The 21,269-nt window shown below is 38.9% G+C and overlaps 1 protein-coding gene across 2 annotated transcripts; it reads left to right on the forward strand.

The window, feature by feature from the left end:
• Positions 1–4,626: 4,626 nt before the first annotated feature.
• Positions 4,627–20,110, forward strand: GATM (glycine amidinotransferase). 2 transcript variants are annotated; one of them, XM_065733937.1, is made up of 9 exons: positions 4,627–4,786; positions 8,711–8,926; positions 12,968–13,163; positions 13,893–14,083; positions 15,304–15,441; positions 15,717–15,881; positions 16,851–16,914; positions 17,031–17,147; positions 19,080–20,110. In XM_065733937.1, exons 1-9 carry the CDS (start codon positions 4,706–4,708, stop codon positions 19,190–19,192), a joined length of 1,281 nt encoding a protein of 426 aa, XP_065590009.1. In that variant the 5' UTR covers positions 4,627–4,705; the 3' UTR covers positions 19,193–20,110. The 2 variants fall into 2 exon arrangements, with proteins under 2 accessions (XP_065590009.1, XP_065590010.1); XM_065733938.1 differs by lacking the exon at positions 4,627–4,786 and adding an exon at positions 8,344–8,420.
• Positions 20,111–21,269: the final 1,159 nt, after the last annotated feature.

The raw sequence follows: 21,269 nt of genomic DNA on the forward strand, positions 1-21,269 counted from the left end.
CCATAACTGGATAATCTTTAGGATTGCTAAACTGAGCTCTTCTGTCTTCAGTTTCCAGTTTGAAATGCCTTTCTGACTGATTTTGATGTTCACAGCTAATGCAGTTGCTATTAAGGATTTATTTGCAGTATTATTGCAGTGTTTCTGTAAGGTCATTACAATTAGAAGAGATAGGCTGACCTCAGATTAACTGTTGCTAGCAAAAGGGACGATTCTGTTCCCCTCTTGTCCTTATCTGGTCTGTCTCTTAGCTCCACTGCCTCTGGTGCTCTTCTGACACTTCACTGAGCAATCCAGCTTCCTAAACTAGCAGAATATATTTTGATGGGTAAGTTCTCCACAGATTCATTGGATGGACTTGACTTGTCAAGGAGTTCTAATAGTAGTAGGATCTATGAAAAGGAGGGAGTGAGGAGATAATAAGCAGCATCTTGAGCTCTCAAATTCTTCCTCTGCTCTCTTTCCTCTTCTGCATGAATTGCAAGATGTCTATTAACCAGGAAAAAATCACTTTTATATATTCAAGAACCAAGTTTGTTTTAGGTTAGAGATAAATCAGTGAACCTACTAGTGGCAAAGTTCAAGCCATTTTTGGCCTCCCTGTCTGGCAGAGATTCGCTAGATAAGGGTCAGTAACATAAATGCTCTGGCAACACTTAAACTATGCTAACATCAGCAGTTTATTGGTATTTTTCCAGATCTTTCCCCACTTCTGGTGAATGATGCTTACAAATTTTTTATTCATCAGGATTTCTGGTAGGTCACCTATATGAGCTGACTTGGCAGCCAGCTCTGCAGCTGATCTGACACATCTGTTCACTGAAATTTTTTGCAATCACCAACCTCCATAAGTCTTCAAAGTGAGTTAACCTCTCCTGTGATGCTGGAGTTTCCAAGAAAGTTTTGCCTGAAGGGTTGCCCAGTCCTTCTGTTCCTCACAAAAAAAGATAAATGGGAAAAATGGGAAAAAAAAGAAATTTGTATTTGCAGGGCGTCTTTTCTTTGTTGCACTCTATCACAAGTTCTTGGATGTTCCTTCACATTAAAGAAATTGCTTTTAAAAGGTAAAAGATGTGCAACGTTGCTGTGAATAAACATAAGATGACTCATTTTACAAAACCATATAGATAGTCCAGATTTATATATTGTACTTCTAGGTGTGTAGCCATATGGGAGATGTACTCCACTCCAAAGGAGATGGGAGCTATGTTAGTTGAACAGTATGAAATGACACTGCTATTGCTATATATGCAATCAATAACTATGGATCTAGCTACTCTGTCCTGCATATTGTGGCTTTGTTGTTTAGCCTGCTGCTTAGAAGCATGTATGGTATCTTAAGAGGGGACCTGGTCTTCAACAGCTTGCAGAAGCTCCTGTTGGAAATCTAAACTATTTTCCTGCAAAGCCAGAAGGCTTGTAGGATACATGCAGCACTCACAGCAGGCAGCATCTGTCTTCCCAGTGGCCTGCATGGAAAACCGGAGCAAGAAGTAGTAGAAGGAAAGAAATTTTTTATTGTATTCTATTGCATCTACTGGATCTAAAAACTCTAAATGAAACATTCTCATTTCAAAAAAATAGGCATTTTTCAACTAAAATCTTGTTTTGCCAGGAAATCTGCCAGATCTCATTACAATGCCATCTTTGCTTCTAAGATATGAAAATTGATGCCATTAACTACTTTCTATTGAGATGCCTGCCCAGCTGTAGCTCTCTGTTCAAATACAACAGGCTGAAAAAATTCTAGGTGCAGCTCTCTGAGTCATAGTGAAATTCATCTTTCCGTTGCAGAGATGTTAAAAGCAACTAGTGTGAAATTCTAGGAATCAAACTGTAAATTCTACAGTGACATATGAGAGATTCCTGGCACTGGATAGTAGCTAGATTCTTGTCACTGAGCCCCGCCTCATCCTCCTTAGGTAGAGATGGTTGGAATTCAGCTGAACAGATGTGCTTTTCAATATCAGGGAAGAGAGCTGCTGAAACTCAGGAATTATCCCATCTCTTAATACAGAGCCCCCAGAGGGAATCTTGCTCAATTTTCTTCTGGGGAGATAAAAGGATAAGGATTAAATATATAGCTTAGATGAGCCTCAACCTCAGGAGAATTTAACTTTTTTCTTTCCCAGCAAATTTTGCATTTGCTTTTTTTTTAATTTATTTTTTATTTTTCTATTTGTTTTTCTTTTTCATTTCATGGTAGAGTTGATGACATCCGTGCATCAAGATCAAGTGTTATTTTTGAACCACTAACTTCAGGCTTGAATCAGACTCAGTGTAAAAGTCGCAAAGAATTTATGAAATAACTATTCAAATCAAACCCTGTCTTATAATTTGATACCATCCTACCATCAAGGCTATCTTATACTAGACATACTTTCAAGAGGAATTAAAGTATAAGCATCAGTCACAGATGCTGCCAACAAGAGCATCAAGTGATGGAATGTGCTTATCAAAGATCTCTGTTTTATTTGAAAAAGGGATGAGGAAGGAAGGAGCTTTATTCTCACAGCCTTGTGTGCTGAATTATGGCAAACTGATCTTGTGTAGTCCAAGAGTTCTCCAGCCTCTTTCACAGGAATAAACTGCACGCATACACTAAAAAATAATACTTGAGTAATTGCTCATTATCAAAAGGAACGTTTAAAAGCTCAAGAAGCCACATGGAGTAGCTGAGGTTCTAAGACTTATTATGAGAAAAAGAAACGTAAAGCAGTCTTCAGATTTTACATGCTCATATAAATAGGAGTTTGTCAAAGACGGTCTATGTGAGATTTAAGAGATCTCACATGTTGTAGAGCTGTGAAGTTCAGCTGGCAGCCCTGACAGAAAGTACTGTCACAGTACTGACCCTGGAATATGTTGGCAGATCGTGTTACTGTATGTGTGGCAATACTGGTCTGAATGAAATCAATCCAACCAAGAGATGTGCCTTTTGCTGCATGAACCTTCTGCATTCTACAGTAGTCAGCACTGCGCTGTCTCTGGAAATGACAGTGTAAAATGTCATGGATTATGAACACTAAGCTCCTTACATTCACAGAACTTTCTTCAGCTCTGTCACCTTTCTATAATAGAAACATGGTGTCTAAAATTAAAACAGATATTTGTATGTATGTTTGTACTCATGTTTATAAGGGCATACAGTGTAGTTAATCAGAACATGTGTTTTGCAAGCTCTTGTAGGAAAATAAATTGATTCAAGTAAATTGATTCAATAAAATAAATCAGGCATTTCTGTAGTATAGCATGATCTGTGAGTTGCCAATAGGACAGTAGAAAGTCCTATCTTCCTGAACTCAGGTGGATTTGATGAACAAGGACTATTTTATTTGCTTAAATTTCAAAACTTCTTTTGGACTAACTTTAAGCAAAAAAATTGACTAATGGTTATCTCACCAGAGCTCTGTCATTATTTGCTATTTAATTGCAACTTCTAGCTCCTTGTTGGCCACTGTCCTGTCCTTCACATATATGTGCCTCTGCTGCCTGTACTGTACCATTTTGATTTAGTTGTACATAGCAATACCATTTAAAAGACATTTTAGTGGAAAGAGATATAAGGTACGTTTGCATAAATAAAAAAAAATGCACTAACTAGATCATGTCAATGAGATAGGAATCTTACAGAAGTTTGATTTATTACTACTTACATTTCTTGCATAATAACTCTACATAATTCATCCATTTTTATGCAGGAGAAACGTTTTCACATTTGATTTTTTTAAGACAATGAAATTTCAGTCTTCTTTCCTTAGACCCCAGGTTTTATGACCGTGGATTGTGTGCGTGTGTACATAGAATTTAAGAATGTTTTGAGTAGGAAGGGATCTTTAAAAATCTAGCTCAAGCCCTTTGCCATGGGCAGGGACATCTTTCACTACATGAGATTGTCTAAAGCCCATCCAGCCTTTCCTTGAACGCTTCCAGGGACAGAGCATCCACATCTTCACTGAGCAACCTGTTTCAGTTCAACACTGCTGTTACAGCAAAGAAATTCTTCCTTATATCTAATCTAAATCTAATCTCTTTCAGTTTAAGACCACTACCCCTTGTCCTATCACTACATCTTTCTTATAAGTGCCCTATAAGTACTGGAAGGCTGCAATGAGGCCTGCCCAGAGCCTTCACCCTATCTCTGATCCTCTCCTTTGGATCTGCTTCAAGGTCTCCTGAGGGACATCACTCACCACTGGTATTCACCTAGACACTGAACATTGACAGCAGCTCTCTAAACGCAGCCACCCAGCCAGTTCCTTCTGTCAAATCCACATCTGTCCAATTTAGAGAGAAGGATGTTATGTGAAACTATATAGAGTTGACAAGAAATAAATATGAGCTCAAAAGAAAAACAATGATACACAAGTAATTTGTAATTTTAGTATTTTCAGATTCATCTCTTCTTCACAACTCAAACAATCCAGATTTCTGAACTTCAGGAATTGTGAAACTTGCTTTCTAAGAAGCATGTTGGATTCTTCTGTGTTGCTTCTGATGGCTATCAGATAAGATCGTAGTGCCAACTTCTCTTCTATTGTGTGAATTCTGATGGAAGTTAGCAAGCAGTATCCTTGAAAAGGCACAAGGAACTGAAGTGTCTCATGATTTTATTGTTGAACAGATATATCTTCAGTGAAAATAACTGAATATGTGTAAATGATAAGCCCAGCTCAGACCAGACATCCTATATCATGTAATTTTAATGAGTAATATAGCAGAAATACCAGTAAGAGGAGATAAGCTGTTTTTTAACCTTAATCATCACTTTCCTGAAGTGCTTCAGGTATGTTGCTGTACCATGTTACAGCTTTAAACAACAGCAAATGCTCTGGAAGGTGGGATGTCAGTTCCTGGACAGTTGGAAATTTAAACAGTAGTATAGTCTCTTGTGTTATCTCTTTCTCTAATATATACACATATTTTAGAGGAAAAAAAAGAGACCAGATACTATACTAAAAGTTAGCTGAGTTTATACCTTGATATTCATTAACTTGTTGCCAAAGCTGGCTTCTCTGTACTGCGTGTTTCCATTGCTTTTTAATAATTATATATTTTTAAAGTAGAATTTTACCATTTTATGTTTTATTCTCTCTGATACTATTGGGCTAGAATATTTCTGATTAACTGGAACCACGTTGCTTTAAATGGATAACCTAGTTATCAGAATGATGTGATTGTATACAAAAGCCTGAAAGGCACTTTATGAAACACACACACACACACACCAAAAAATAAAAATAAAAAAAATTGTCTGTTAATCTGTATAGGGCAGATCACAGCAATAGTGGTGTGAAGCTCCTGTTTCTCGTTCTAGTTAAAATCCTCTACTGAAACAAAGTTTACAGTAGAAAAAAATATCTTTACTAGACCCCCGCATAATTTTGAGAATAATTGGCAAGCTCTTGGGCAGCAAATGGACCTCAAGATGTTCCAGTTATTCCAGCAGTTGTGCTAGAGTAACATTCATGGTGTGACCTTATATGATTTTTGATCCAAAGAGCTCAGCACCCACTTGGTAGATCACATCTTGTTAGACCCAGAAAGAACACAAAAATAAATGATATGGATAAATCCAGACTCATGTAAATTCACTTAGGTAACAAAAAATAACTTACCTAAATTTGAGTAACTTTCTTCTGTTTGTATGAATGGAATTGGCTTTATTTGAATAATTATTTGAATAATTGTTCCTGTTGTGCTCCATGACTTATATAATTGTTTAAATTTACATGGGTAGATCAAGCCCTTCTTGTAGAAGGGGAAGAAGATATAAAGAGCTAACTAGCATATGAAAAGTAAGAGGACACTCCTGTGGATCCAAAAGAGTGGACTGCGAAGAATGACACATTTAAACATCACAAATGTGAGTTTTATAAAGTCCATATTGTGTATGAAGGAAAAAAGGTATGCAGAGAAATGTGAGGGATTATTTTAAGGAGGCAAGTGAGATTTTTTTCAAAATACACAGGAAGTAGTGAAGCGATGAAAGAAATGTAATGATACCTGAGTGAATTTTAGATGAATGCATAGATAACATTACAGATATCAAGACACACGCCATAAGGGCAAACTGGTGGCCAAATGGCTGGTCCTCAGTGAAGGATGGAAGGAAAATGCTATGAATAAAGGGTTCAAGGTCAGACAACATATATGCTAGTTAAGTGAAGGAAAGGATTTCTGCTGTGATTATACTTAAATGAAGATTGGATTATATGCAGGAGGAACTGCATCTCACACAGGAAGAAAAGAACCTTTGAGAATGTTTTCACTGTGTACAAAATGGGCAGAAAAAATGCTGTCCAGCAGAAAAATAAATAAATGGTAGGGCATTCAGCACAAACCTACTGTAATGATGGTGGCAACGATTTTAGGAACTCTACAAAGTAATACCTCCTATATTATCATGTTAGCCCATGATATCAGAGGCAGATCTTGGTGGTAGTATGGCAGTAGAGACTGAACGTTGTGTTGCTGCTGTGACAGATGGCAGCAGAGTGATAGTCTGACAGAATTGTGTCTGATATAGAAGTTCACATGGAAGGTGTGGAATTGAATTTTTCCATGAGGAAAAAAAATGGCATCCACTGACATTCATTGATGCATGGTGAACGTTTATGGAGACCAAAGAGTGGATGTGAGCACAGTGAGGTGATGGGTGATGCATTTCAGCAATGGTAACAGAGACAGCAGTTCACATCCGCTGGTGCAGATTTATATGAGCACAGCTCTTGTTCATCACTGGTGAAAATACGTATCTCATGGTGGTGACTTTGTTGAAAAAAAAAGAGTTTTGTAACTGAGAATTTGCTCTATCAAGCAACGTTATTGCGCTCTTTATATCTGTTGTAGTTTCCATGGAAGTAAATAGGAGGCATTACTTTCAGAACAACCCATGTAAATGTAGTAAGTTGGAAAAGAAGTATTGTGCAGAGTCAGAAAAACTATGTAAACTGAGTTGAGAAAGAATGATCCAAAGGTCCCAAACTAGCTGATAAGTTGAGAAGGACGAGAAAAGAAGCAAGACCTTTGGATTTAGCCTCAAGCCAATCATTAATTCTTTCAGAAGGTCAATGTGAGTAGACTGACCTTAGCAAAATCAATCGAGTGAAATAACAAGCACCTGAGTGTATCTAGAATAATGTTTTGTAAAAATTAAATAGATTGTTAAAAAAAGTCTTCTGAAATGATGAAGAATAAACTTTTAGACACAAGCAAATATTCAATAAAGGAAATATAGTTTGAGACATCTTTATCACAAATGAGTCTTAACAAACTAAGATGAGCAAGTCATCAAAAAGTTCTGCTGTCAGTTGAAAAAGGACAAAGCGTTCTTAGATATCATAGCAGCTACAACTGATTTTTCTCCATGAAGTGTTCATGATGAGAGAAAAGGTACTGTCCTATTTCTCCTGCAGCATTTGTCTGCACCAAAAAAAAAAAGAAAACAGATGAAGGATTAATTACCTGATAGTGTAGAACTTGCTTACTCTCCTGTATCTGTCTTACTCCCATTAAAAGCTGTCATGTGTTATATTCATTAAAACCAGGCTAATTGACGTGCTATATTATATGAAGTCCACAGTTTACATTTAAATATGCATTAGTACTAATGATGTTTACCTTTTGCCTTCTATGTATGTGTGTGTTGAGTTCATTAGCACTGCTTGTGGTCTTATATATAGAAGTAATGTCAAGTATCATGTCTATTCATGGACATCCCCGCATCCTGAGCAGCGAACACAGGCTGATGGGGGCAGAGCAAAGCTGAGCGAATGGATAGGAAAGGCAAGACCAAAAATAACAGGCTTGGAAGGAAGGTTTTGCTTATGTTAAATCAAATTACTCAGGCCAAAAGAATTTTTGCTATAATTACTTCTTTAAAAAGATAAGATTAAACTTGTGTAAGGTGAAGTCAGATGATTCAACAGCGCACTTCTATGTAAAGCTGAGGAAATGCAGAACCGTGTGTATGAGGCTAGTCATTACAATTAGTTCTCTATTGCCAGACATAAGCAAGTAAATTTCTCATTGCAGACTGAAACAGAAACAGAGGTGCGTTTGAAGATAACGCCTGTTAACGTTATCAGGAGACTGTAGGCTCTCCTCGGAGCCAACGACGGCGCGTCTCCGCTTTTAGGTTGACTTTTCAGCACGGCACAACGTGCATCTGAGGAAGCCACAACTTGCAGCTGTTTGGGATTTTATAGCAATACCCCTTCGACAGCCAAACCCCGCAGCCCCACACGGCGGAAAATGGCCGCGCCCCTCAGCGCAGGGCGGGCGGGGCCGTGGGCAGCCGCTATAAGGGCGCGGGGCGGGGGGCGCGGCGCTGCGGGGCGTCTGTGGAGATGCTGCGCGTGCGGTGTTTGCGCGGGGGGAGCCGGGGAGCCGAGGCGGCGCATTTCATCGGCTCGCGGGTTGGTGCTGGGCGGGAAGCCGGGGCTGAGTGCTCCCGGGGGCTCTTCGTAGAGGAGAGCGGGCGTGGGATGGAGGTTCCCGCTTCGGCAGCGCCGCGCTCGGTGACGCCGCTGTGCGCTGTGGAGGGCGCGTTGTCCTTTAAGCGCTGAGTGCGCCGCGAATCAGAACGTCTCTAATAAACCTTGCGGATGCTCCACGCGCTGCTCGTCGCTTTGGGATCGCGGCGTGGGGCTGAGCTGTTGCACGTTGCGTTCCGCGAGGAAAACGCGATTTCTGTTTGTGTTTTAAGCTCGGAAGGGCCGTCACGGGATGGGTGCAGCGGTCTCCGCAGAGCACCCAGGTGGCTGCGGCCTCCCAGAAGCGCTGTGCTGCTGAGGATAAGGCCCCCGGCCCCGCGCACAAGGACTGCCCCGTCTGCTCCTACAACGAGTGGGACCCCCTGGAAGAGGTCATTGTGGGAAGAGCCGAAAACGCCCGCGTTCCTCCTTTTTCCGTGGAGGTTAAGGTAAAGAAGGGAAAAAGCAACTTGAAGTGAGGAGTTGTGCGGATTCTGTCTGTACGACTTGAGCTCTGCAGTGCACAAGGTGTGGTTTTCGCTTAGGAGAATTCCCCCCTCAAGGCGATGGCTTACATCCATGGGTTTTACAGCATCGCCGTGCTGGTGATACGGCCCTTGTTCCCACTGCCAAGCTGCACCTTGCTGTGTTTGAGATAAACCTACATCAGCCCTTCGTCCTCGTTGGTGAGCTGGGGCTTGCTTTAGTGTTTTGAGTGTAATTTCCTACTTAGAAAGAGGTCTGTAGCTGCAGACTAGCAGGACTGCTCTGTTTAAATAGCTTTTGCTGAAGCTCTCATGTTTTGTATAGAAGTGTATTCTCACCTTCTCTTAACAATCTTTTTCCACGTATAAAACTGTAGCAGCAATGAAATCCATGTTTCTTTGTTCTCTAAACATTTCATTACTGCCTTGCTTTGCTTATGGATATTGAAGAAAAGCTTTACATGAAACATTAGAATTTGAATGGTTTTAAACCAAACAGAACCTCGCTAGCTTAAGAGGTGTGATAAAATGCTGGGCTTGCTCCAGACTCACATTGTGAACTTTACCTGGGCTGTAAAGGTGCTGAATGTGTGGTGTTACCTGCATTCCTGGGGATAACCTTGAATTTTACTCCTCAAGTGCCACTGCACAGCTGCAGCATGTAAGGGAGGGCGTGGGGGGGGTTGCTGCCACAGGGGCAAGACATACAATGCATGGCTGTCCCAGAGAAATGAGCTGGCGCAACACATCTGCTGAAGTGACCTCAGTAAAACGTTAAGAATATCTTTACAAAATTGGCTGAAGGCCTTGGTATAAAAAGGGAAGCAGGAGCATGATGACTGTAACACTCAGTTCCATTCTCCCTGCCAGAACACTTTTTGATGAAGAATATGATGAAAAAAACATTTAAAGCCCTGGAAATGGTAGTTTAGAGGAAGTTCTGGATGTACTGATGGAAAAGACTTTTCATCTTCCAGCCCCTTTTATCTGAGTAAATTTTCATTTGAAACTTGGGTGATGATTCTGAGCAGAAGTGTCTGCAGGAGTATGAATGAGTTACTGCAGCTTGGTGGTTCCAAATGCCAGTGAGAGGAGTACTCCTCTGATGTATGCTGAGATATTTGAGATGGTATCTTGGCCTCCATGAGCTCAATGAAAATTTGCTACTGGCTTTGTTGTGGCTTCTATTTACTCCTTGAAAGCTGAAGCTTGCTTACTAACCTCCAGAATCCTATTTCAGACACCACAGAGAAATTCTAGCAGCCTCAGATAAAAAAGCTAATGAGGGTTGGCATTTCTAATGTAAAATGTATGTATGTACATTTATATACTTTATGTAAAATATCATAGTGAATGAACAGAAAGAGTATGCAAAAAAAAATACCCCTAATGCCTATCTTTGTTACGTGGTAGCATCATGTCTGGGTGAAATTCTGTCCTCGAGTAGTGACCAAGGGCTTTAATGTCAGAAGAAATATTCTTTGAAGCATCTGCCTTGCTGAGGTGTCACAGTTAGCCTGGTTTTAATGAATGCAAAAATTCACTTTTTGTTATGTGCATTCTAAAAAGATGAACGAGGAATGCTAAAGTATACAGTTAACCCTGGAATTCGAAGGCCTTGTGTATGGGGTTAAAGAAAGCTTTACTTTTAGCTCTCTTTTATTTAAGATGTCTTATCTGAAGAGTACATTGGCCACAACAGGTATTATGCTTGCTGAGATATTTTCTTCTGGTTTTCTCTGTGTTTGTCTTAACTGTGCTGCAGAAGCTGACACAGTAATTCTGCCCTGAGGGCATACTTGAATAATCCTGGTTTGCCAGTAGTGAAAGATGCTGTGTTACTCTTACTCTGCCTTCATTTTAAGATTACACCATTGGGTTAGTGTGCCTCAGGTGTCATTTTTCAGGTTTGAAAAAGAGGAGCAGTAGGAGAGGAGAGCTGTACCTCTAAGGAATTAATGAAATTAAAATATACCATGGGTGGCTCTGAAAATAGCTAGGTTTACTCCTCAGGACAAACTTATCTCTTTAGCAGAACAGGATTCCATAGGAATGCTTGGCAGTTCATGTGATCTGCATGTTGCTTCTGCACAGCTGGCAACCCCAGAGTGATCAAATTACCCAAGACCTCAGTTGGAGTTGGTAGGGAACGAATAAACCCCCCCAAGGATGAGAAGTTTCAGCAGTGGAGGAGCTGGATGGCCATGTTGAGTCTTTTGCCTGTATAAAGGTATTAAGAATATCTATGAGATTGACTTCTCTTTCTTTCTTACCTCTCTAGTTTAATGGCAGATTCCCGGAAATCACTGAGTACAGTGCATTGCTTGGAGTGTCAGAAGTACCTTCAGATGAATTTCTGCATCAGCAATACTCAGGGCTGGGGGTTTGTTACTCCTTGTCTGCCCAGAATGCTGCTTTTGGGAAGGCAGTTGGGGCTGCAGTGGCAGGAGAGGCCTTGTGTCAGAGAGGGCAGGTTCTCCTGTGTTTCAGTTGCTGTCCCTCACTCTGGCTGAATGAACAGAAGTGGTAGAGGGAGGTCCTGACTCTTTTATTTACAATTTCTGATCCCTTTTGTTGTTATTCCAAAAGGGCTCTATTTACACTTGTTCTACTGTCTTAGTGTTAGCAGAGATCCATCTGAGCTGCTGGTTTCGCAGCTCATATTTCCAAATGAAGCATTTCCAAAGATTGACTGCTGAAGCAGCTTAATTATTTTTTTAATTTTGTTTTTAAAAGCTCTTTATTTTCTTCTTAAAGGTATGCCCTTGTACTCAGGGTTGAGTTAATTTTTAGTTCAAGTCTGTCAGGGGATTTCAGGAGCAGAGGGTTGCCTGTAAGTGTTATACTTGGTTTAATCCATCCCTGGCAGATGAATGTTATCACTTGTAGACTGCCACTTTACCTGAAACGTGGCTGCTTCTGGCCAACAGGGTGCATTGTCCCTTAGGATGCTGCTGCTGTGCCAGTAGTAGGGTGAGGTAGTGCAGGGGTGTGTGCTTCTGCTAGCCTTGTTAGATGATGTGTCTGAAGGCTTTCCTTTCTGTGGTGTGTTTATACAGATCTGGTGTAATGAGGCCCAAACGTTACATGGCCATGTGGCAGCATTACCTACTAAATAGTAACTGAAGTGTAAATAGGAGGTTTTCATGTTGTCTGTTGTGATATTCATCTGTGATTTGCTAATATTGAGACTTCCTGTAGGGCTGTGACTAGAGAGGGGAAAAGACTTGTAAAGAAGGAATTCACTGGTTATTTGTGATACTATTTTCATCAGTATGAAACAAGGAATATAAACTACTGATCCATCTATAACCAAAAATATGAGGAAATAAATACCCTGAAAATCCCATCTCAAAGCCAAAGCACTACGTTTGCAAATGGGAATGAAATGTATGCTTCTTCCCTTTCCAGAGCTGATTTATCTTTTTATTCCTGCTGTTCATCCTAAGACTCTTTTCTTAGGCATCATGCCACACGTACAGTCTGTCAGTAGTGCTAAAACTGTCTGTTAGTTGATTGAGTCTTCTCAGCATGTACTGAAACTTAACTCTGTTACACCGTGCGTGAGTATTTGTGAAGACATCAGCCATTCACAACTAACACCTGCACTTACACATATCCTAGTAGCTGGACACATACACATCATGAGGCATCTGAGCAAAACCTTGCCAATGGTAAGTATTAGTAGCAGAAGTAAGCACAAAAATACAGCTGTGTACTATTAGGACAGGATTTCTCAAGAAGAAATAATTGGCAGCATTTATCTGAAGTCTTGAGGCTTCTCCCTTCCTTCCCCTGCACCACCACCCCAGTATATTTTAGAAGGAAACTCTTATCAGCTCCTTGGATGCACCAGGACACAATGGTGGTAATTCTATACAAAGCAATGTGGATTTGGTGAAAGAACAAGGAAGTCCGAATGTGAAGATTTTTATATTGTGCGTCTGTTTCACTTTTATGAAAATAACTGCTGCTTTTTCTTTGTCACTTGTCCTTTTGCTTTAGGCCAATACATATGAAAAGTATTGGGGATTCTATCAGAAATTTGGAGGCGAAAGCTTCCCCAAAGACCATGTGAAAAAAGCTATTGCTGAAATTGAAGAGATGTGCAATATTTTGAAAAAAGAAGGTGTAATTGTCAAGAGGCCTGATCCAATTGACTGGTCTGTGAAGTATAAAACTCCTGATTTTGAATCTACGGGTAAATGTTACTCTGTTGTTGAAGGCATTATAGTCTGTTCAGCTCTTGTCTGAGTCACTTTGGGTGCCATCTAGTCTTATTCCCAGTTTTGAGCAGGAGTGTGAACCAGTGCTAGATCAGGTTATAGTGCCTCAGTGTGACTTAAGAAATCTTTGTGGTTAAAGATACTGACATCTGATTTGCTACATTACAATCCTGCACTATATAATAACAAAGCAGTTGATGTTTTTTTTATTATTACTATTTACAAGCTCCATTGCGACTAGTTCTGTGTTGCATCAAATTCCTATTCTGTGCTACCACTGTTAAAAAGGATGAAACAAAGAAATGTGGTCAACTTAGATAACCAGCTTCCTTTTACTTTCTTAATGAGCTGAGTAATCCATAGACACTTGTCTATTTAGTTTCCATTAACCACTGTGGGAAGCGGAATCTTAAGAGATTGTAGATACCTCCCTTCTAGCTGTAAACTTGTAACGAGCGTGTATTTGTAGCAAAGCATTGTGAGGATTTGTTGCAAGTATTTTGATTAAGAAAATATATTGCTTAGAAAGATTCAAACGTGTCAGTGGGGTCCTCTTTATGGTCTGGTTTGCTGACTGACCTGTGAAGATGCTATTTGCAAGTCTTTCAGAGAGCAATAATGGTAAAAATCAGTGTGAAAAGTGAAAAACCTGAAATAAATGAGAAAAGCATACATGTCTCATTGGGTGGAATTTTTCCTTTTAGGTATGTATGCTGCCATGCCAAGAGACATCCTGTTGGTGGTAGGCAATGAAATCATTGAGGCGCCTATGGCTTGGCGTGCTCGTTTCTTTGAGTACAGAGCATATAGGCGAATTATTAAAGATTACTTCAACAATGGTGCTAAGTGGACAACTGCCCCCAAACCTACAATGGCAGATGAGCTCTATGATCAGGTATTATTTTCATTCTTCTTCAGAACTTCTGACAATTTCAACATCTGTTTTACAAAATTGGAAGGGAGGAGGGGGAATAAGGAACTTCATGTATGCAAATATTCTATGGCCTTTCCAGGTGAAACTGAGTGTATGCCTGGGTAACAAGGAACAGGAAGCTGTGGCTATTGAATTCAGGACTGCTTTGAGTTGTTTTGATTGCTGACTGAAATGTAGCATTGCTAAAATGGGAAGAGTGCTAGAAGGACATCACAAAGGTTACTCTAAAGAATTAGGGTTCCCTGAGGATGTCCGTATTTTACGAGTATATCAGGAAAGTTGGAAAGAGTATGCATGTTTTTCCCAAAAAAGTCCTCATAATTCTTGTTTATATGAAGGATTAGTATTTTGGAAGTTAATTAAAGAAATAATGGAAGATTTAAACTGACTATTATCTTCTAAATATTTGAGTTTTTACTGCTTTTTTTTCCCTCTGTTGGTTTACTTTGGCTCAGGCAATTTTGGTAGTTTTCTATAGGCTTCCAAATACATTAGGGTCTTGATAAGAGCATCTATGATAAGTGCAATAAAACTGCTTGTGGAATGATTAAAAATTCTTGGGTACAGTCACACTCCCAATGATGCAAGGAAGTCTTTGTTAAAATAAATTACCTTAGAATAATTGCTCAGTATTAGGAAATATCCAGAGCCTACTGTAATGCATGCTTACTTTTACTTTTGTTTATGCTATTTTCCATCTATTTTCTTTTTAATTCCATTGTGTGATTCTTAAATGTATTTAAATATCTGAAAATCAGTCCTTCAAATTGAAGTACTGCCCCATTCTAAAACATGGAAAAAGCACAAAGTCCACCTCTGTTAGGAAATTGCTTGCATACCAGTATTCCTGTTGCTGTGCAATGGTTTGTTGGACTGACAGTTAATCTCAACTGGTAATGAACACTTGGAATCCAGAAGCCAGTTAATAGCTCCTTAAAGCCACTGTCTCTATAGTATAACTGATCTACCTGAATGTGCTTGAAACCTCTTATTTAAACCTCTGTAATTAAGCTTTTTTTCCCCCCTTCTCATATAGAAGCAAGAAAACTAAACCAACCATGAGGAACATGCTAGTAACTGATTTGAATGTATTTTCTTAATTTCAAAATACTCTTAAGTGGCAGATAGATGGAGAAGGTCCTTGTACCAGCATCAACTTAAAGTTGTTCTCTTTTTGTTAGGATTATCCTATCCGCTCTGTTGAAGACAGGCATAAACTGGCTGCTCAGGGAAAATTTGTAACTACTGAATTTGAGCCATGTTTTGATGCTGCTGATTTCATTAGAGCTGGAAGAGATATCTTTGTACAAAGGAGTCAGGTAAACAAAGTTTTCTTCCAGCAGTTTGGTTACTTATCGTAATGATTGGTATTTATATTTTTATATTCTATAACTTCCCAAATATAGTAGTTTTTTAAAATAATAGTTTTGACAAAATAAGTTACTTGATAGACCACCTCTTAATTTTTAGGAGTTAACTAGAGGCACAAACTTCTAATATTTTGGTGTTAAGTATATAAGGTTTTATTTACATAAATAAACTAAGTTTGGATGCCGTTTATGTTCTAGTAAGTGAAACATTGTTCTCTTTTTAGGTTACAAATTATATGGGCATTGAATGGATGAGGAGGCATCTTGCACCTGACTACAGAGTGCATGTAATATCCTTTAAGGATCCAAACCCTATGCACATTGATGCTACATTTAATATCATTGGACCTGGTCTTGTGTTGTCTAACCCAGACCGTCCCTGCCATCAGGTAAGATTATAGCAAAAGAGAACGTATCAAGTGTTTTGTATGTAAATTTATTCAGATAGATTAGGTCTCTGCTTGGACGATTGGTAACCCACAAGTTGAGTATACTTGAGCAACACTGAATCATTAACTTAAGTAGCAATGGTAAGTTAAGAAAAGTACCCCCCATTTTTCTGCTGCTGCTCTTTGCTTTCTTATTGTACTACTAGACAGATGTGTTGTTTCTTCCTGTGTACATTATTTAAATATGATAGGAGTGTTCTATTTTATAACAACATAGGATCAAAGCAAATATATAGGATATACTACTACATAACACTTCTGTAACTTAAATATAGTAATTGTTTTCAGGGAGATATTGAGGGCTTTCTGCTGCTCCAATGAGTAAATCTTTCCTTTCTTTTTTTGTTATAATTCTTATTTGGGAGGCTTCCCCATCATTAACTGGGTTGCTTACTGAGTTTTCAGAATCAGAGCTCCCTCTCGTGGTCACACACACACATGTGCTTGCTTCAGAGCTCTTCCAAGAATTCAGGCAGTGAGGTTGAAAAGTCTGTTCTGTTTAGCCAAATTATCCTCTTCTTATTTTTACTAAGTTTTGTAATCCTTAGAGAAACATATTATTCCATACAATGTCTATTTTTTTTTCCTTTTGTTAAATAAAATGCATACCAAGTTTTTCAGGAAGCATAATGCAGAAGTAATTAATGGCACTCTGATTCATACTAGTGATTCCTGTAGTCATATGGGAAATAATAATACTACAAATAACACACCTGATACTAAAGTAATCCTCTTACAAGTATCATTTTAAACTGACAGGCTCTGAACTGCATATGTTGCCTTTGTCTGTAACCTATCTTTAAATATCTAGATTATATTAAGAAAAACACTAGAAAATGAGAAGAAGTAGAGAACATAATGTGATACTTTAAGAGGCCTGTTTAGAATCTAACTAAGTTTGTCTTTCAGATTGAGCTGTTCAAGAAAGCAGGCTGGACGGTGATCCACCCACCAGTGCCACTCATCCCAGATGGTATACTCAGACTTTCTTTTTTAAGAATTCCAAGAGTATTCTTAATAGTGTTTTTATGGAATGACATTGGTACAGAACGTACAGTTACTGTAGAAGGTTCATTCTCCTGTGTTTAGATCACCCACTGTGGATGTCTTCTAAATGGCTCTCCATGAATGTCCTAATGCTGGATGAGAAGCGTGTGATGGTCGATGCCAATGAGACTTCAATTCAGAAGATGTTTGAAAATTTGGGTATGTCCTAATTTATTCTAATTACTCTAACATACACTTAAAGTGAAATGATCTTGAGATCAGCTGTGTGCATCAGAATGAATGGAGGCCTTGCTTGCAGTAGTCAAAGTAGCTGGCACTGGACAAAGTACTCAAACAATTGGATTAATGCATAGGAGTCATTGAGTGATTTCTCTCCTGAATAATAAAGTCCTATGAATGTGAGCTTATATCTTGTGTCTCCTACAGCTTGCAGCAAGGGAAAGTATGAATAGTAATTAAAATTATGGGTGTTATGCTTTTGAATTAGCTCTTTTAATATAAAACTGTCTGTTTGATTTGGAAGTCAAATTCTGTGCTGGAGAGGCTGCATGTACATGTTGCTGAATGAAACAGCCAAAATGCTTCAGATTTTTGTTCTAGTTTCAAACTCTTTGTACTTTAAACTAAGACTGTGTAGACCAGGTACTTCTGCTCGCTTATGGAGACTCTTCATCCTGTGAGGTGTAACCTCACTACAGGGAAAAATATGATAGGCAGAGGCAGGAGAACTGTAATTGTATATAAAATCTGAGTCTTATTTTGCTTAACTCCCTGGAAAGAAAAATAAAATAAATTTGTTGAAGTCATACAGTTAATCCAATTGTTTCCATCACATTTGAAGGGAAGGATATAGGTAGCTCTACTTCCAGCTCATAGACTGCCCTCCTATGGAGCAACTGCTTTTGCTCAATGCTAGAGCCAGCTGACACTTGCTGCAGGGTAAGCTCACGGTGATGCAAGTGTTAACAGGTTAGAATGACTGATGGTTAGGTAAGGAAAAACCAGGGAGAGATGTCAGAGAGTAAGGTATAATAATCCTCAGTAGCAGAAGACCCCTTTAAAGGGAGAGAATGAACTAAAGGTGAAAGACAGGTTGATCCTAGAAGGAAGTCTGATGTGTTCACGGATGAGTGCACTTCATTGAAGTTTCCCTCAAATCTGAGAGAGCTCACAGGGGCAAACTGTGCAATTTAATGCTTTTTTCTGCTCTTAACTTCTTAAAGCTGTTGTACAGCTTTAGTAACTCTTAATTTGCAGTCTTAATTCTTTGTATGACCAAGGAGCAGAAGATGTATAAATGCTTTAATGCGCTTAGAAAATGGGAATATTAACACCAATTGTGACACATCCTTTACATTTGAACTTTACTCTGTGTGAGTTCTACGTAAAATCCTGTAGTCAGCCAATTCATAGGACTGTGATGAGTCTGCTGGGAACTGAAATATTCCTAACTAAGATGGTGGATTCTACTGAGCTTCTCTTGAATTCACAGCAAGAAGCAAAAAGACAAACTTCAAACTACAAAAGATTTCTGATCCTAGTCCATTTTGTCAGGACTTTGTATAAGCTGTGCAACAGCTGAAAAAATCAGATCTGAGGAGGGGGAGGAAACTTCTCTTAACCTAGGTATTAACTGCAACAGCCTCTTTTTTTTTTTTTTCCCCTCTCAGTTGAAGGAGGGACTTGGAGATCTGCACTTTGAATTTTGCTTTTCTTGAAAGGGGCTTGAAAGAGCACCTTCGGTGTCTGAGCCACAAATGCTAACAGAAATGTATGTAAACATGCCCTGGTTGTATATCATAGCACCATTTCAGCAAATTCTTCACACACTGAGGAAAATGATTTCTTTTTTTCTTTTTATGACTGACATGTCATAACACATCATCTACCAGCTGTGCTCTGGGTACCTTATATTCCCAAGGGCATGGATGGAATTAATGAATCAACTATGTTCCTACCTTGTTCTCTGCCTAGAATTTGGGGAAAGAATGTCTTAACAAATGAGTAGGAAATACTTTTCTGTGCTTGCATCTAGCCATATGATCTGATAAAGAATTACTGTCCTGATCAAAGCTTACCACACGAATTTGAGATTTTCATTTAAAAGTATGCAATGTATGTTTCTTGCAGGCATTTCTACAATTAAAGTGAATATCCGCCATGCCAATTCATTGGGAGGTGGTTTCCATTGCTGGACATGCGATATCCGTCGCCGTGGTACTCTGCAGTCTTATTTTGACTAGTCACTAGCCAGCTAGGCAGCAGTGGTTCAGCTTCCCAAATAAGCATAGGAATGAACTCATGCAACCATTTTAATGAAAGTGGAATTAATTTGTTCTAGTGCTTTATCAGTGGTGTCCTCACAGTGGTCTAGGGAATGATTTGTTCTTAAGTACTCTTCACTTTAAGCAATATAATTGAAACTGCTTCCATCAGCAATACAGGCTTTCTGGCTGGCTTCTTGGAAGACATCCTTTTTCTGTGAAGCCTTTTCACATTGGCTTTGAGTGTGAAGACTTGACAAGACAGCTAAAGACTCTTGCTAGATGAGCTTGGTCACTAACATTGGACATCTACCTCTGTCTAGTACTCTATGAAATAGGCAGCTTGAAATGTTAAACTTGAATTAACATTTCTTATTCCTTTTAATCAGTTTATTACTCTGATAGTGTTTAATGCAGTTAAAACAGGTGTAACTATGCAGATTTCTTATCAAACCAAGTAATTTCATAATGCTTTTCTTGTTGGACCATACAGAGAATTTCTAGTATGATCTAACTTTAAAACATTATTTTTATTTACTTGTGATATCCTTCTGCATCTTCTTTGAATACATTTGTCATGCATCTGAACACATTTTTGTATTACTTTTTGTATTGCTGAAATTGGTTCTTTTATTTAACTTTTTAAAGTATATAAATGATAGCTAGTAGTCTGCATCTACGGGTTTTACTGTGAATTGTTTACATAACTTAAAAACAGAAAACAAACAAAAAAATCACAAAAAACTGAAAGGAAAAAAAAAAGACAAAAAGGCACAACATCTCCCAGCTGAAACCTCCAACACTCTAAAAACCTCCTTCAACAGAAGCAGATACAGAAATTTGAGTATTGATTACTGAGTATGTACTTTTTATGCTAATAAACTTTTTTGCATTCTCTGTTTGTGTTGCCCTTCTTCTGAAAAGGAGTAAATGTAAAAGTAAATATATAATGTCTAGAGGGTTAGGTGCTTGTAAAATCCACCATACAGATGGAAATACAAAACACACATGGATTTTTTTCTGTGAAATTGTAACATTTTACACGTTTCTAATGCAGGATGTCCTTGTATTATATTATCATGCAGTGTTGCTGCTTGTGTTTTGCCCAGAAGTAGGACTTACCACAGGGTGGAGGAATCTACTAGTTCATACAATACAGTCCAGCCTGACAAAAAAGCTCTTGCAAAACCAGGACCAAACAGGTTTGTTTCATGTTGATAATCTAGAATGCTTTAAGATATGCCAGACTAGAAGAGCTAATGAGATGGCTCTGACCATTTCACTGAGTAAAATTGGCTTCTCTTCTTTGCTTTTAAAATAGAGGCTGGTCACCCAATGGAAACTTGTCCTTGTCTATGTGTAACTGAGTTTTGCTTTCCATTAATGACAGTGGGGCTGTATGTTTAGCCAGAACAGCAGTCATGGAAGGGCGTTTTTTGCCATTTTTATACATGTAAGTGTGGAAGTGGATGTCTGTGTGTGTGCTTTGCATTAAGTATCATGAGATACAGCTGACAGCATTGAACACTCTTATCAAAATGTGAATTGATAGCTGGATGCTGGTATCCCTGATACTACCAGCAGGATGGAGACTATTTATCTTTTTTAGTATGTGGTCCCTACTTGACAGGACAGTGCTGGGTTATGTAAACAATTCAAATGCTCTGACTTAATGTATGTCTCAGCTCAACTGCACAGGCTTTCAAACCACTCCCTAAGCAGGGGCTCTGGGTTTGCTTCTGAAACCCAGCTGCTATAGGCCCATTGATTATAAGAACCCATGTGTATCTGTATAAATGCCTGCAATAAGGGTTCTTTGTATTTTCATTTTTTAAGATATGATTCTTGAAGTACATTTGCCAAACCAGAGATATTATGGAAATATGTTCCTGCCATAGATCTATAGTTTGTGGCTGGGAATGCTAAGTGCTGTTATCATACTTCTCAGTAGTGCTTTTTTTTACCGTTCTTACTGGTCAGAAGGGAAAGAATGGCTCTCTCCAGTCAGCTCCTTCAGGCTGTGTCTGTGCTAGCAGAATGTGTTTATTTCTCATCT

The sequence above is a fragment of the Cyrtonyx montezumae genome, unplaced genomic scaffold (genome assembly GCF_038088225.1).
Source record: "Cyrtonyx montezumae isolate F1298 unplaced genomic scaffold, pur_monq_1.0 scaffold_17, whole genome shotgun sequence".
Classification (NCBI taxonomy): Eukaryota; Metazoa; Chordata; class Aves; order Galliformes; family Odontophoridae; genus Cyrtonyx; species Cyrtonyx montezumae.

Coding starts and splice junctions, on each gene's coding strand:
- GATM (XM_065733937.1), top strand. CDS start 4,706: ATGAGTAATATAGCAGAAATACCAGTAAGAGGAGATAAGCTGTTTTTT. Junction 4,787..8,710: donor ACTTTCCTGAAGTGCTTCAG/GTATGTTGCTGT, acceptor TTGTGTTTTAAG/CTCGGAAGGGCCGTCACGGG. Junction 16,915..17,030: donor AGTGCCACTCATCCCAGATG/GTATACTCAGAC, acceptor TCCTGTGTTTAG/ATCACCCACTGTGGATGTCT.